Consider the following 13093-nt stretch of genomic DNA (forward strand, 5'->3'; position numbering starts at 1 on the left):
CATCGTTCCGAGGTCGGCTAAATGAGTACTAGCTTGCTGGGATGATCGAGCCATTCGAGTATCCTGCGCCGGAGTGATGACCTGTCCCGGATTGTGTCCTATAGCCCAGGAGACTGCTCCGGCAGCACCAACTCTCTGTACAGAGTATGGTCCCAAAGGATGGATGGATAATACCAAATTGCAAGGATAATACTGAGAACCTTCCCAAAACTGAGAGCTTTCAAAATACGACGACGACTCTGCGGATAACTCGACAGTGAACATGTAAAACGTTATATAATGCAAGAGAAACATCGATGATGAGAAGTTGCCATATTTCCAATATCTTCCCACCAGAAGGTGGCATGCTGAGGAAACCTGCGTCAATGTACAAGAGTCATTCAGAAGCCAACGATGTCATCATCTTCATCTTCACCAAATGTGTTGTGTTTGCACAACCAGATCCTCTGCAGTTTCCACAAGTAGTACACTCAACGTTGTGCTTCTTGCATGTGCGCCTCAAGCTGCTGCAGTCGGTCTGACAGTTGCACCTGATGATGTCATCCGCAGTACCTCCTCAAGAGCAGGAGCTAGGTATGTCTGTTGAGGGACGAGCCCCTTTTCTGCTGCCAATGTAGGTGGTATGCTCTGTGGTGGAACGTGGGACGTGCTGGAAGCCACCTTCTCACATAACCGCTTGTGCCGCAAAGAGTCTGGCTTTTCGCTGGGTTTCCCCATTGCAGAGGATCACCAAGGCTTTCCCTCCTGCAGTTACATAATCATCGGTAGAAGCCGACTGTGCAAACACCTTGGCTTACTCATGGAAGTGACTGCTCGTCTTGAATTTATTCAAGGGAAGCTCCTTTCTGGATTCCTTTGAAGCGAGATGTTGTGTCACATCCAAAGACAGCATGGAGGAAGAGAATGTGTTTGCTCATGTCCGGACCAAGCTGTTTCTTGACCACCCTGATGTTCTAGATACAAGAGTTCTTTGTGTTCTTCTTAAGCTCTGGGCGTAAAAGCAGGTCCTTTGCGGGGGGAACCTTTGTTTCGATTGTAAAAATCAAGTATCTGAATTTGTTCAGAAACTCCAAGGATGGATTGTTCACTACTATCCATAAGTAATCGAACTGACGTAGCAATCGGAAACAGTTCCCCTTCATACTGTGCATGTTCATGAATGTACGGCGAGCGGTTCTTGGTGCATTTTCCATGTATATATCTTTTTTCAAACCAGCGAAGAACTTGCTCCGAGCCTCCGACCAAGACTAAGGTTTGATCTTTTCTGAGGCGCCATGACAGCAGGTGGCGTGGCAATGCAGGGGGAAGGATTTTTTTTGTTTTTACCAGCAATGAGTACGACGACGAGTTTTCAAATCATTCCATCAGGAAATTCATGTGTACTCGAAGGTGGGTGATATCAGAGGCAGCTAAACGAGGCAATTTCCTAAACTAGAACATTTATATAAAACCAAAATATTACTGTAAAACATTATTAGAGATGTTTGACGTGCTGAAGTCGAGACAGTAAAGACCATTAATTACGTGGTTCCCAATTGGCAGTCCGCAGTCATTTATCGCTGACCTTTGCCGGTTGAGAAAAAGGTTAAGAACCACCGTCATGGAGGACACCTTCCTCGGTATGATGCAAGTGAGGTAGCTTTTATTCCAATTTGTTTGAGGTCATGGGACATAATTCCTGTACTATAAGCCGTTTCAAAGCTACAGAAAATAAACCAAATGAAACCTGGCTCAAATTTCATATCCACTTTATTTAATGACGCTATCATTTATAAAAGTACCCTTTATAGTGAATAGCCGGAGAAGAAAATGTTTACTTTCCCTTTTATGCCATTAAAATTGGGCCTTATGTACGCATTTACATATGTCCAGTTCAGTTGATAAAATCATCCTCGATAATTTTCACTAAAATTAGGAAGTGAAAATACATGGCTATCAATGGAACTCCCTCGGTCCTGTCTCGCTTCCCCCAACATGGAGGCTGGGGTTCCTCAAGGCTATGTCTTTGGCTCGGTCTTGTTCGTCATGTATGTACATTAAATAAAGCCTCTCAGATGCTCTGCAGGAAAACGCTCTCTTCCTTTTTTACAGATAACTCCACATTGTCATACAACACCCCCATCCCTCCACGAGGCAGACTGCAGCTGCGTCTCCTGATCTGGAATCAACTGGATGCCGGTCTAATAAATGGAAAATGTCCTTCAGTCTTGTTGGAAAGACAAAGAAAAAAAAAATCTCAGAGTCTCACTCCATTGCCACAGAAGGATTGTCAAACAAACCCACATCTTACTTCTCTGGACAATGAATTTGCTCATTTAAATGTTGACAGCAATGTTACCCACCGTGGGAAAGGTGAAGCAATGTTACCCACCGTGGGAAAGGTGAAGCAATGTTTCCGGTGGGTGCCTGTTGTGAATTGCCACCAGACATGATCACAGAGGTCATATAAACAGTATATGTGCAAAATTGGCAAAATATTTGACCCCCATGTACTACATACCTCCCTTCCTCATTTTCAAACATTCTCTTTCTGTCTAGCCTAACTCATGTCTCCTACAAACTTCCTTTGCTTTATTCTCCAACCTCTTCTCCCTCCCCATGCTCCATAACCCCCCCCCAACCCTTTCATTTTCTCCCCATCTCACCGTTCTTTCCTCTTTCCCAAATTAACTCGTTTCTCAATTTTATCTATTCATAAGTAACTTATCAACAACCCTTGAAGCTAATTGTTGACATCTAAACAACATCACGTTGGCTTTCTTCATTTGCAATGCATCAAACAAACAGCAAGGAAGGACTTCACAAGAAGGACAAAACAGACCCTTCATAGCCGCCTGAAGCGAGGCGGTATCCTCCTGCCACTGGCGTTGGATTTCGTCCATGGCCTCCTGTTTGGTGCTCTCAGTCACTGTGGCCACGGCCTTGATATCCTCCAGCTCAGCACGTGCTTCTGTCAGCTGCGATTCCAGGATCGACATGTGGTCACAAGTACTCTGCAGTTCCATCTGGCTTTTCAAAAGCTCCTCTGGAACGCACACAAAGAAGGAAGGAAGGAATATTTAATCATCAGTTTTAACGACGACGAGCAAAGCGAGCATTGTGTGAAAAACTGTGTGTGAAGGGACAGGTATGTGGCGATGACAACTGCACGAGGAAGCATCGCATCACGTTTGGAGAAAACCGCAAACGTATCCCCAATTAGTGCAGACGACGATTAATCCAAATCACAATGGAATGGGATCTACGAGATGGGCTTGGGGTTCATTTGTGTGACCCAATACATTGTGAATGATATTTGAGAAGGCCCCATTACTTGAGCACAATTCATCGTGTCCAATCCTCGTTTTGTATTTCACAAAGTAAAGTTTTGAGATGGTAGAATGCAGGCGCCACTGGAGGGGTATATACCAGGGATATTTGAAGCTTGATAAGAAACCTTCTCAGTCGTTTTTAATGGAAGGTCAACAAACTTTTTTTCATCCTCAGGTCATGTACAAAAGTATTTCCTGTTTGTCTGCCTACCGATTATCATGCACAAGTTATGGATACCCCAGTCTCCAGGGGAGCATGGAGACCTTAATGCAACAGTCAGAAAAATGACTGGTCGTAAAAAAATATATTACAATGACACAAAACATTCCAAGGTAAACAATTATTAATAGATAGCAATGGTTTAAATAAATTAACTAGTTATAGGCGTCTACGACCAACCCTGACCATGTTGTGGAACGTCTGCAGAAGCCCTCACTTTTTTGACTTTTATTCGGTTATAAATTCGTTTTCTCCGCAACCACTTGAGTAATTCACATAAAACTTTTAACAAAGGAGCACATACCCATGGAGAATATTTAAACAAAGTTACACGATGAGTGGATGGAAAATGAGGCCGGCGTTCCAAAAACTCTGTTTTCTGTAGGCATGGGTTGCAGGGTGTTTCACGTACCACGAATAAACGTCAACTGACAGCAATGAACTCGCTTAAGGGGATGAATTACCTTCCTTGGCCAGGAACATATCCTTGAACTTTGCTCTATTTTGCCCAAACTCCTCTTCCAGCTGCTGCTTTTCCCGCAACATGGCTTCCTGTGCAGCCTCCAGTGCAAACACTTTCTCACATAGCCCTGTAAATAAATAAACAAGGCACAATAAAATAAAAAACAAAAGTTGTGTACAAAGGCCGCCATCATCAAGCACATTTGGAAATGTATGTATAATACAGGAAAAACATAAAAAGCTATCGAGTTCAAACCACCCACCTTCCCAGTGCTCTGCATTTATTATAGATCATGCTCCCCAAATCACAAGGAAAACCCATCATTGCCTTTTTTATGCAATCGCCTCAATGGGATCTCCCCGACACAACAACCCCTCAATGGGATCTCCCCGACACAACAACCCCTCAATGGGATCTCCCCGACACAACAACCCCTCAATGGGATCTCCCCGACACAACAACTCCTCAGTGGGATCTCCCCGACACAACAACCCCTCAGTGGGATCTCCCCGACACAACAACCCCTCAGTGGGATCTCCCCGACACATCAACCCCTCAATGCGATCTCCCCGACACAACAACCCCTCAATCGGATCTCCCCGACACAACAACCCCTCAATGGGATCTCCCCGACACATCAACCCCTCAATCGGATCTCCCCGACACAACAACCCCTCAATCGGATCTCCTCGACACAACAACCCTTCAATGGGCACTCCCCGACACAACAACCCCTCAATGGGATCTCCCCGACACATCAACCCCTCAATGCGATCTCCCCGACACAACAACCCCTCAATGGCAATGGGATCTCCCCGACACAAGAACCCCTCAATGGGATCTCCCCGACACAACAACCCCTCAATCGGATCTCCCCGACACAACAACCCCTCAATGGGATCTCCCCGACACATCAACCCCTCAATGCGATCTCCCCGACACAACAACCCCTCAATGCGATCTCCCCGAAACAACAACCCCTCAATGGGATCTCCCCGACACAACAACCCCTCGATGGGATCTCCCCGACACATCAACCCCTCAATGGGATCTCCCCGACACAACAACCCCTCAATCGGATCTCCCCGACACAACAACCCCTCAATCGGATCTCCCCGACACAACAACCCCTCAATGGGATCTCCCCGACGCATCATCCCCTCAATGGGATCTCCCCCGACGCATCATCCCCTCAATGGGATCTCCCCCGACGCATCATCCCCTCAATGGGATCTCCCCCGACGCATCATCCCCTCAATGGGATCTCCCCGACGCATCATCCCCTCAATGGGATCTCCCCGACGCATCATCCCCTCAATGGGATCTCCCCGACACAAGAACCCCTCAATGGGATCTCCCCAAAACAACAATCTCTCAATGGGATCTCCCTGAAACAACAACCACTCAATGGGATCTCCCCCACACAACAACCCCTTCAGTCAGATCTCCCCGAAACAAGAACCCCTCAATCGGACCTCCCCGACACAAGAACCCCTCAATCGGATCTCCGCAATACAACAACTGCTCAATCTGATATCCACAATGCAGTACCTCAATCATGTGTCACCAATACAGTACCTCAATCAGATATCCCCAATATAGCACACCAATCGGATCTCTCCAATATGTCCAATCTGTGTCGTCTCCAACAGGAGCAAGCGCGGGAACACAAACCAGTGCAGAAAAACATGCCAGGTTGGCTGCTTTAGCCTCAGGTGGGAAAGCGCAGCAGTATCGAGGCCGTTTTCTATTCGCATGACCAGATTAAAGGGATGCCTGAGGCAGAGATTGAAAAGCTACACGCCCGGTAAGAGGCCCGGCTGAGGGCCACATTAACAAAGATCCCAGGGACCGCAGTTCTCCGTGTACCTGGCCTTGGTCGGGTATATGCAACATCAACTGGAATGCTGTTACTGTTATTCGTCCCACCCGGAAATCAGTCAAACCCAGTTGTGGAACATGTCCTTAGCATTGCTACCTGTGAGCTATACCACCACTACGGCATGTACCTTGCTCCACTCACCATAATTTTAACAACTCTGAAGCATTGCCAATTTAGAAAAGAAACAGATGCTCGTATACAGTAGAGTACAGTATAGAGTACGGAGATGGAGCAACCAGTCGTTCCGACGGTACAGACGACACCACCACAGGTGGCAGTGGAACCCGTTGCACCGACAAGGGAGACCCATGCTGTAGCAGTCCCTGCGGTCACTCCAACATCGAAAGATCCTAAAAAGGTTGCAGCTAGGTTGATGAAGGCTGCAGTGCACAATAGTCCATGAGCCAGACCTCAGAATTTCATGGATTGGTACCACCTGGGGTGGCAAAATCTCTCTGTGTGTTCTTGAAAGGCATATACCCATAGATGAAAAAAAAATTTGAAGCCAAGCTTGGAATGGTAGCTTAGTGCTCGTAATCACCTCTTAAAGATGGAGGACCGGGCCCGACCCAGGACCTAAAATTATGGGGTATGGGAAATATAAATTGTGATATTTTTTAAACTAATGACCCGATTGCTACAAATGACCACTCAAAATGTTGCAAATTTTATGTTCTACACATCTATATCTATTATATGCCAATATGCTAATTAAAGTCACCACAGGTCAAAAGGTCATGAAATTTGACACCTGCTTAAAATCTGGCCATCCGTCCAAAAATCACCATCACCCTACCAATGGGAATTTCTCAGCCAGAATGGACTCAAATGGAAGTTAATAAATGTCCAAGTCCATTTTATGCCTAAAGTGTGGAATTTATTTGTATCTGAGCCATGGTACATTACAGAATTTGACACATCTTTGAAAACGGCCATTTTTAGCCAAAAAAAAAAAACTTCAAAAATGAATGTCAATCTATACTAATATTTCGGCATGCCCCTTTCTTTGTTCCACCATCAGATTTTTGTTACTGCATGAAATGAAACAAGATTTGGCACATATACTAATGATATTATTGTCTTCCTTAAGAGGCCCCTCAAAATTCGTTTTGATGCATTTTCACAAACTCCAACCGATTCCATTCAAATTCGGTACGATGATGGCTTTTGGTCCAACTTAGGTCAATGGCTATAAAAAAATTTCCATAACACTTCCAATATTCGAAAAAAAAAAAATCGATAAATCCATATCCCTTATGGGATTTTCCATTCAAATCCACTCAAGTTCAAGGGCTACGGGAGACGCAAATTTCCACTTTGCCCTGGGCGCTGTATACCTCCGCGACGCCAAGCTGTTAGGGTTTGGGTTAGTGTTCGTGTTAGTGTTAGGGTTAGCTACCCTAACACTAACCCTAACAGCTAACAGCTAACCCTAACCCTAACAGCGAACCCTAACCCCAACCGCAACCCTAACCCCTAACCGCTAACAGCTATTCAGGAAATTTGCAAGAAAGCCCGGGCGTTGCCCGAGCAATGCCGGGCTTTACTACTAGTATGCTCATATTTAATTAACATTTTTTTTGCAGGAATTCAATTTTATACCAGTAAAGGCTATGCAATATTTCTTTCAATGTAACATTTTGGTCTGTTTACAAGATCAGTAGAGGTCATTTGAAGATCAAACAGCCCTTCTTCTCTTTCTTTGGACTGTTTTTTTTCAACAGGGACACTTGAAGTGCCATCTGTTAGCCAATTAATTAACTAATTGGCACTTCTGTATTGTTTCTGACCACCAATCCTTTGTTCTTGAAGGACACAAAGTTCATGAAATTGACATAACACATTACAATTGATTTGAAACGTTCCAGTTGTTTGCTCTGGCATAATGTCTCAATTGTTACCACTAACCATGTTCAGTGAATAGTATTAACAAGGAATCTGCCTAAAAGGTAAGCAAGCTATGCAAGATTTTTAGTCACTAAAACTGTCCAAAAGTAGGTTAATTCAAAAAAAAATCTCAGAAATCTTGGCCAAATTCACATAGGCCTCATATATATATATATATATATATATATATATATATATATATATATATATATATATATATATATATATATATATATATATATATATATATATATATATATAATGATAACTGCCAAAAATGTTGTTCTTACCATTATCCATGTACATTGTATGTTCCTAGATATAACACACCAAGAATGCCAAAACCCTAGAACTGTGCATGCGCCAAATAGCGATAACGCGAGTCATATAATTTCTATAGGGGTATTTGCAGCATTTAGCAGACGATGGACAAAGCAGATTACAAACACTGATAGCACTGAGGTTTTACAATATATTGTTGTGGTTACCAAATTCGCAAACCACCATTCAGGTCCCTTAGGTGAGGTATCTCGGTAAGTACATGTGTAGTTAGACCCAAACCCGTTGTCTAGTGGGAATACATGTCATTTATGCGTGCTGCGACTCTTCAGGATAGCCGTTTTTCTTTTACTATCTTTATTTTGGACCAACCGCTATGATTACCACCACCAACCGCGTCTCAACAGTCATCACAACATCAACCACCCACCACAACGCCGCTTCACCACAACAGCCACGACCTTTACCGTCACACCTCGCAACCGTCGCATCGCCACCGTTCTTGCGCCGCTTGTGGGTACCGGTATTGGACTCGTGCAGGGCGCGCGCCGAACAGCGTGTACAAAACCACGGACTTTCCGCTCCAAAAACGGATCAAAAACGACTCACGCCCACTTTTGTTCCGTCCAATCGGTGAACAAGGGGCGATTTGGCCCCGCCTCCAGGGCGTTGGAGGGCGGTCGCTATATGCAAATTCATGGATCAAAATGCATTCACGCCCACTTTTTCTCGGGCCAATGGGGAGCGAGGTGAAAGGTCGAAGGCAGGGGGTCAAAGGCGAAGCCACGGGGCTTATATAAGCGGCTGCGTTCGTCAGAAAAGTGTCGTCGTCGTGTGCGTTGGAGTTGAGTGCAGTTGGGAAGTTCACAGGAGGAAGAGTTCGGAGTCGGAGTTGGAGTCGGAGCGAAGAGGACGGAGCTGTGGAGAGGCGGCGGCGGCGAAGGCAGACGAGGGGGTGCTCGCGTCGGTGCCGGGAGCTGCACACCAGGGAGGCCGACAGCGCGACCTGGTCGAGGTGGAGACGCTCGTCGCGGGACCCGAGACAGAGTAAAAATCCTCCTTTCCCCGAGCATCAGCAACCCCCTCCTGTTTCCCCCCGCGCTGAGATAGTGCGACCAAGGGGGCCCCCTTCCCACCCCCTACCAGACACTGTCCGCGAGGCCCGCGGAGTTGAGGCACCACCGCCGCTCCGCGTCTCATCACCAGACGGGTAGGCCCGACACGGTCTCGGCCCCAGGCCCGCCTACCCCCTCATCCTGAAGGGTGGTTCTCTTTTCTTTTGCTTTGGGAATGTGTGTTGTCGGCGCCGTCTGTGAAGTAAAATTGTATAAGTGTTGCCGTGTGCTCGCGTAATCGGTATTAGATCTGCATTGTCGCATTTGCTTTTTGTGTAAATTGCATTGTGTTTTTCTTTTCTATGTGCTTTTGGTGGAATTGTATATGTGTGCTTTCCGTTCATCGCGAATAAATGTGCTTTATGTTGAACTGTTTCCCGCTTCGCTTCGTCATTTCTTTCATTGAATCCTCATCTTGCTTCACGTAAAGGGTTGGTAGTGGGCTGAATACGCCCGATAATTAATTGAACCGTCGAGGCCGACGATAACACCGCTCGGTGATCCCGATAGTACGGAACGGGTCGCTTAAGTGGCCCGTGTCCGAAGTCGACCTGCGGCGAGGTGCGATCGCCCGGTCTACCCTCCGTGTGGGTACTTAGGTAGGTCGAATTTGGCGAGCAACCCTATCCCACGCGGGGGCCGATTGGCTCGATCGCGGTGAGACCGAAAGGTCCACCCGTGACTGGTTCCCGGCGTTAGTCCGAGAGGGTCACGACTGGATTGTCCGTCCGGTGGGCGACGTGCCGCGATTCGAGTTACGTGGCCGTCAGCATGCCGGCGGGCGCGAATCCGTAACAATATATATATATATAAAATGATTACTGCCAAAAATGTTGTTCTTACCATTATCCATGTACATTGTATGTTCCTAGATATAACACACCAAGAATGCCAAAACCCTAGAACTGTGCATGCGCCAAATAGCGATAACGCGAGTAATATAATTTCTATAGGGGTATTTGCAGCATTTAGCAGACAATGGACAAAGCAGATTACAAACACTGATAGCACTGAGGTTTTACAATATATTAAGCAGTATATTGGCGAAGTTTGAGTAAAATTGGTTGAAATTTTTCCATGTCATCCCAAGGTTGAAAATTTGGAGGTTAAAATGGCATATTTTGCAGTTAATACAAGGAAAATGCAAGAATGTCATGTTTTTGAGAAGGTATAGTTAAAGAACGAAGCCATATAATTTAGTTGCCAATAGCCTCAGATGATGCCGGGAGCTCACGGAAGGTATAGATATATTCATTTTGCCAATAGAAGAATTTTTTTGTGTCCATGGGGTGTTGAAGTTGACTGAAAAAATGGACCCAAATAAGTATAAATTTTCATAAAGCAATTTTTTTTGCAGAACATGTGAATAAAACCTGCATGTATGAATTATTGGGCAGATGTGTGGTCTTCAAAACTAATTTTCCAGTATATTAACTTTAATTTAGCTAATATTTAATATTTTTCAATTTTCATGAATATTTTATTTTGGTCATGCCTCACTGGTCACACTTGAATGATTCCTAACAAAGGGAACACGAGCACTGCTGCGGGGAGCTTTATAATCGGTATTCTTGGTAATGAAGTAGGCCTATTTCATAATGAGAACCACATGGCTTCGTAACCACATCCCAGAGTCCATTAGTAATCAATAATGTTCTTCACTTTCAGGCAATGATGGAGGGCACTGGAAATCTCGACCAACCCTTACTGCCACGCAAGTTGACCCATTCCTCCTGCATCTTCGAGTGCGAGGACACAGACCTCGAGCTGAATTCACCCCAAGATCGTGCATCGTGGGAACGGCTTCAGAAAGCAGCTGAGATCCGGAAGCATACAGCGATTCTTAGGATTGCTGCTACGGCTAGAGATGATGAGATCCCACAAGTCCTCTATCACAGGGGATGCAGGAATTAATTAGTTAAGAAACGTGACCTGGATGCAATTGAAAAAGCGGCATCTGCAGAGAATCCGGATAAGCAGGGACGGAAAGAACTGAACCGGAGAAAGTCATCAGCAGGTCTAACCTCATCATCATCACGCGTGTATGAACCAGTCTGCATCTTCTGCATGAAAAGCACCAAGTATCTCACGAACAGCAAAACAAGAGAGCTCTTGGTCCAATGCGTCGATCTACGTTCTGATCAGACGGTTAGGAAGGCAGCAGTAGACCAAAGTGATCCAAGAATGATGGCGATTACGTCCCGAGACCTAGTTGCAGCTGAGGGCCACTACCATCGATCTTGCTATCGTAGGTATACCAAACAGACTCGCTCCAAGACCAACACTGAAACTAGTGGTGATCCGGTGGCATTCTGCCCAGACCCAGACGAGGAGTATGCTAAGACTGAAGTACATTGTTGCAGTGGACTATTCAGGTTCATTAGGGATGTTGTATTTGAGAAGCCTCAAGTGATAAGAATGACTGAGTTATGCAAATACCTGCTTGATTTGTTCGTATAATCTGGTGTAGGCTGAGGTGAGGTGAAAGCGTCCACTAAAAAGCACATCCACAGAAAGATCAATACAAGGGGGAGTTTGGGGAGAGTATACATGTGATACCAGATGAGCAGGGCAAATTGCTGGTCTATCCTGACAACCTTTCCATGTCCCAGCTGGTGCAAGAAAAACCAGAGGCTTAAAGAGGAACTCCTAGCTACCAAGCAGAACACCTAAATCAGAGCACATTTTCACATGATATTTGACATTTGTGGGTGAAAGATTTTATATGAACACCAACAAATTGGCATCTTCCATCTTTGCGTATTTTGGGCTAAAAATGGCCATTTTCAAAGATGGGTCAAATTCTGTAATGTACCATGGCTCAGATACAAATAAATTCCACACTTTTAGGCATAAAATGGACTTGGACACTTATCAACTTCCATTTGAGTCCATTTTGGCTGAGAAATTCCCATTGGTAGGGTAACGGTGGTGTTTTTTGGACGGATGGCCAGATTTTACGCAGGGGTCAAATTTCATGACCTTTTGACCTCTGGTGCAAGAATGGCAAATAATATTGGCAAATATTGCATATTGGCAAATAATAGATATAGTTATGTCGAACATAAAATTTGCAACATTTTGAGTGGTCATTTGTAGCAATCGGGCCATTAGTTAAACATATATCACAATTTATATTTCCTCTACCCCATAATTTCGGGTCCCAGTCGGGCCCGGTCCTCCCATCTTTAAGAGGCGATTACTAGCACTAAGCTACCGTTCCAAGCTTGGCTTCAAATTTTTTTTCTCATCAATGGGTATATGCCTTTCAAGAAAACACAGTGAGAATTTGCCACCCCAGGTGGTACCAATATCTGTTCTGGCTCATGGACTACAAGACAAACAAGGAGCGACTCCTTGCCGAGCTCCAGAAGGCAAAGGCAAGTATGGCAGTCAAGACCGATGCTCCTGTTCCAAAAGAACCAGCAAACAGCAGCAAGCTCCGATGCTGTTCCAAATTATCTGGAACAGCAAACAGCAGCAGACGGAATCACCACAGTTGGAATCTGGACACCTTATATCTTGATTGGTGGCTTGCGTATTTCAGACTATACTGCGCACTGCAAGGAGGGTTGGAACAGACCAAATTTACAGAGCGGAGCTGCAACTGTCGTTCCGACTTGCTCTTCAAGTGGAGCTAAGCAATTGAACATACCAGACCTCTTCTATATGTGTTGATTGCTGACAATATGACGACTCCAATCGCCGACGGTAAAATGCTGCCTGCAGTCATTAGCGGTCTGGCGATGAGATACATTTGCCTTGGCAAAATGATCTTCACGGGGACCACACCAAAACTCGATTTGGTGGAATATGATGTTGGCATGGTAGTTCTCAATGTCGGTGTTGTCTTGGCCACAAGTCATGCTCATCAAGCAGGGGATCCTCCCTGAATATTGAAGTTGTCAGTCTGTACGACATGTTCCTACATACTGG

At 45.2% G+C, this 13093-nt stretch overlaps 1 protein-coding gene across 3 annotated transcripts in view; it reads right to left on the reverse strand.

Annotated features, from left to right (window-relative positions):
- The window catches only part of RABEP1 (rabaptin, RAB GTPase binding effector protein 1), a 65973-nt gene that overhangs the window by 43056 nt on the left and 9824 nt on the right, over nucleotides 1-13093 (reverse strand). For all 3 annotated transcript variants that reach the window (XM_085876776.1, XM_085876775.1, XM_085876774.1), the window contains exons 2-3: nucleotides 3996-4121; nucleotides 2822-3025 (exon numbers count right to left, since the gene is read on the reverse strand). In XM_085876776.1, coding sequence (XP_085732902.1) covers nucleotides 2822-3025; nucleotides 3996-4121 — 330 coding nt within the window. The remainder of the gene's footprint in view (nucleotides 1-2821; nucleotides 3026-3995; nucleotides 4122-13093) is intronic.

Source organism: Eptatretus burgeri, chromosome 4, assembly GCF_056783735.1.
Source record: "Eptatretus burgeri isolate ZD-2024b chromosome 4, Ebu_testis_v1, whole genome shotgun sequence".
Lineage (NCBI taxonomy): Eukaryota > Metazoa > Chordata > Myxini > Myxiniformes > Myxinidae > Eptatretus > Eptatretus burgeri.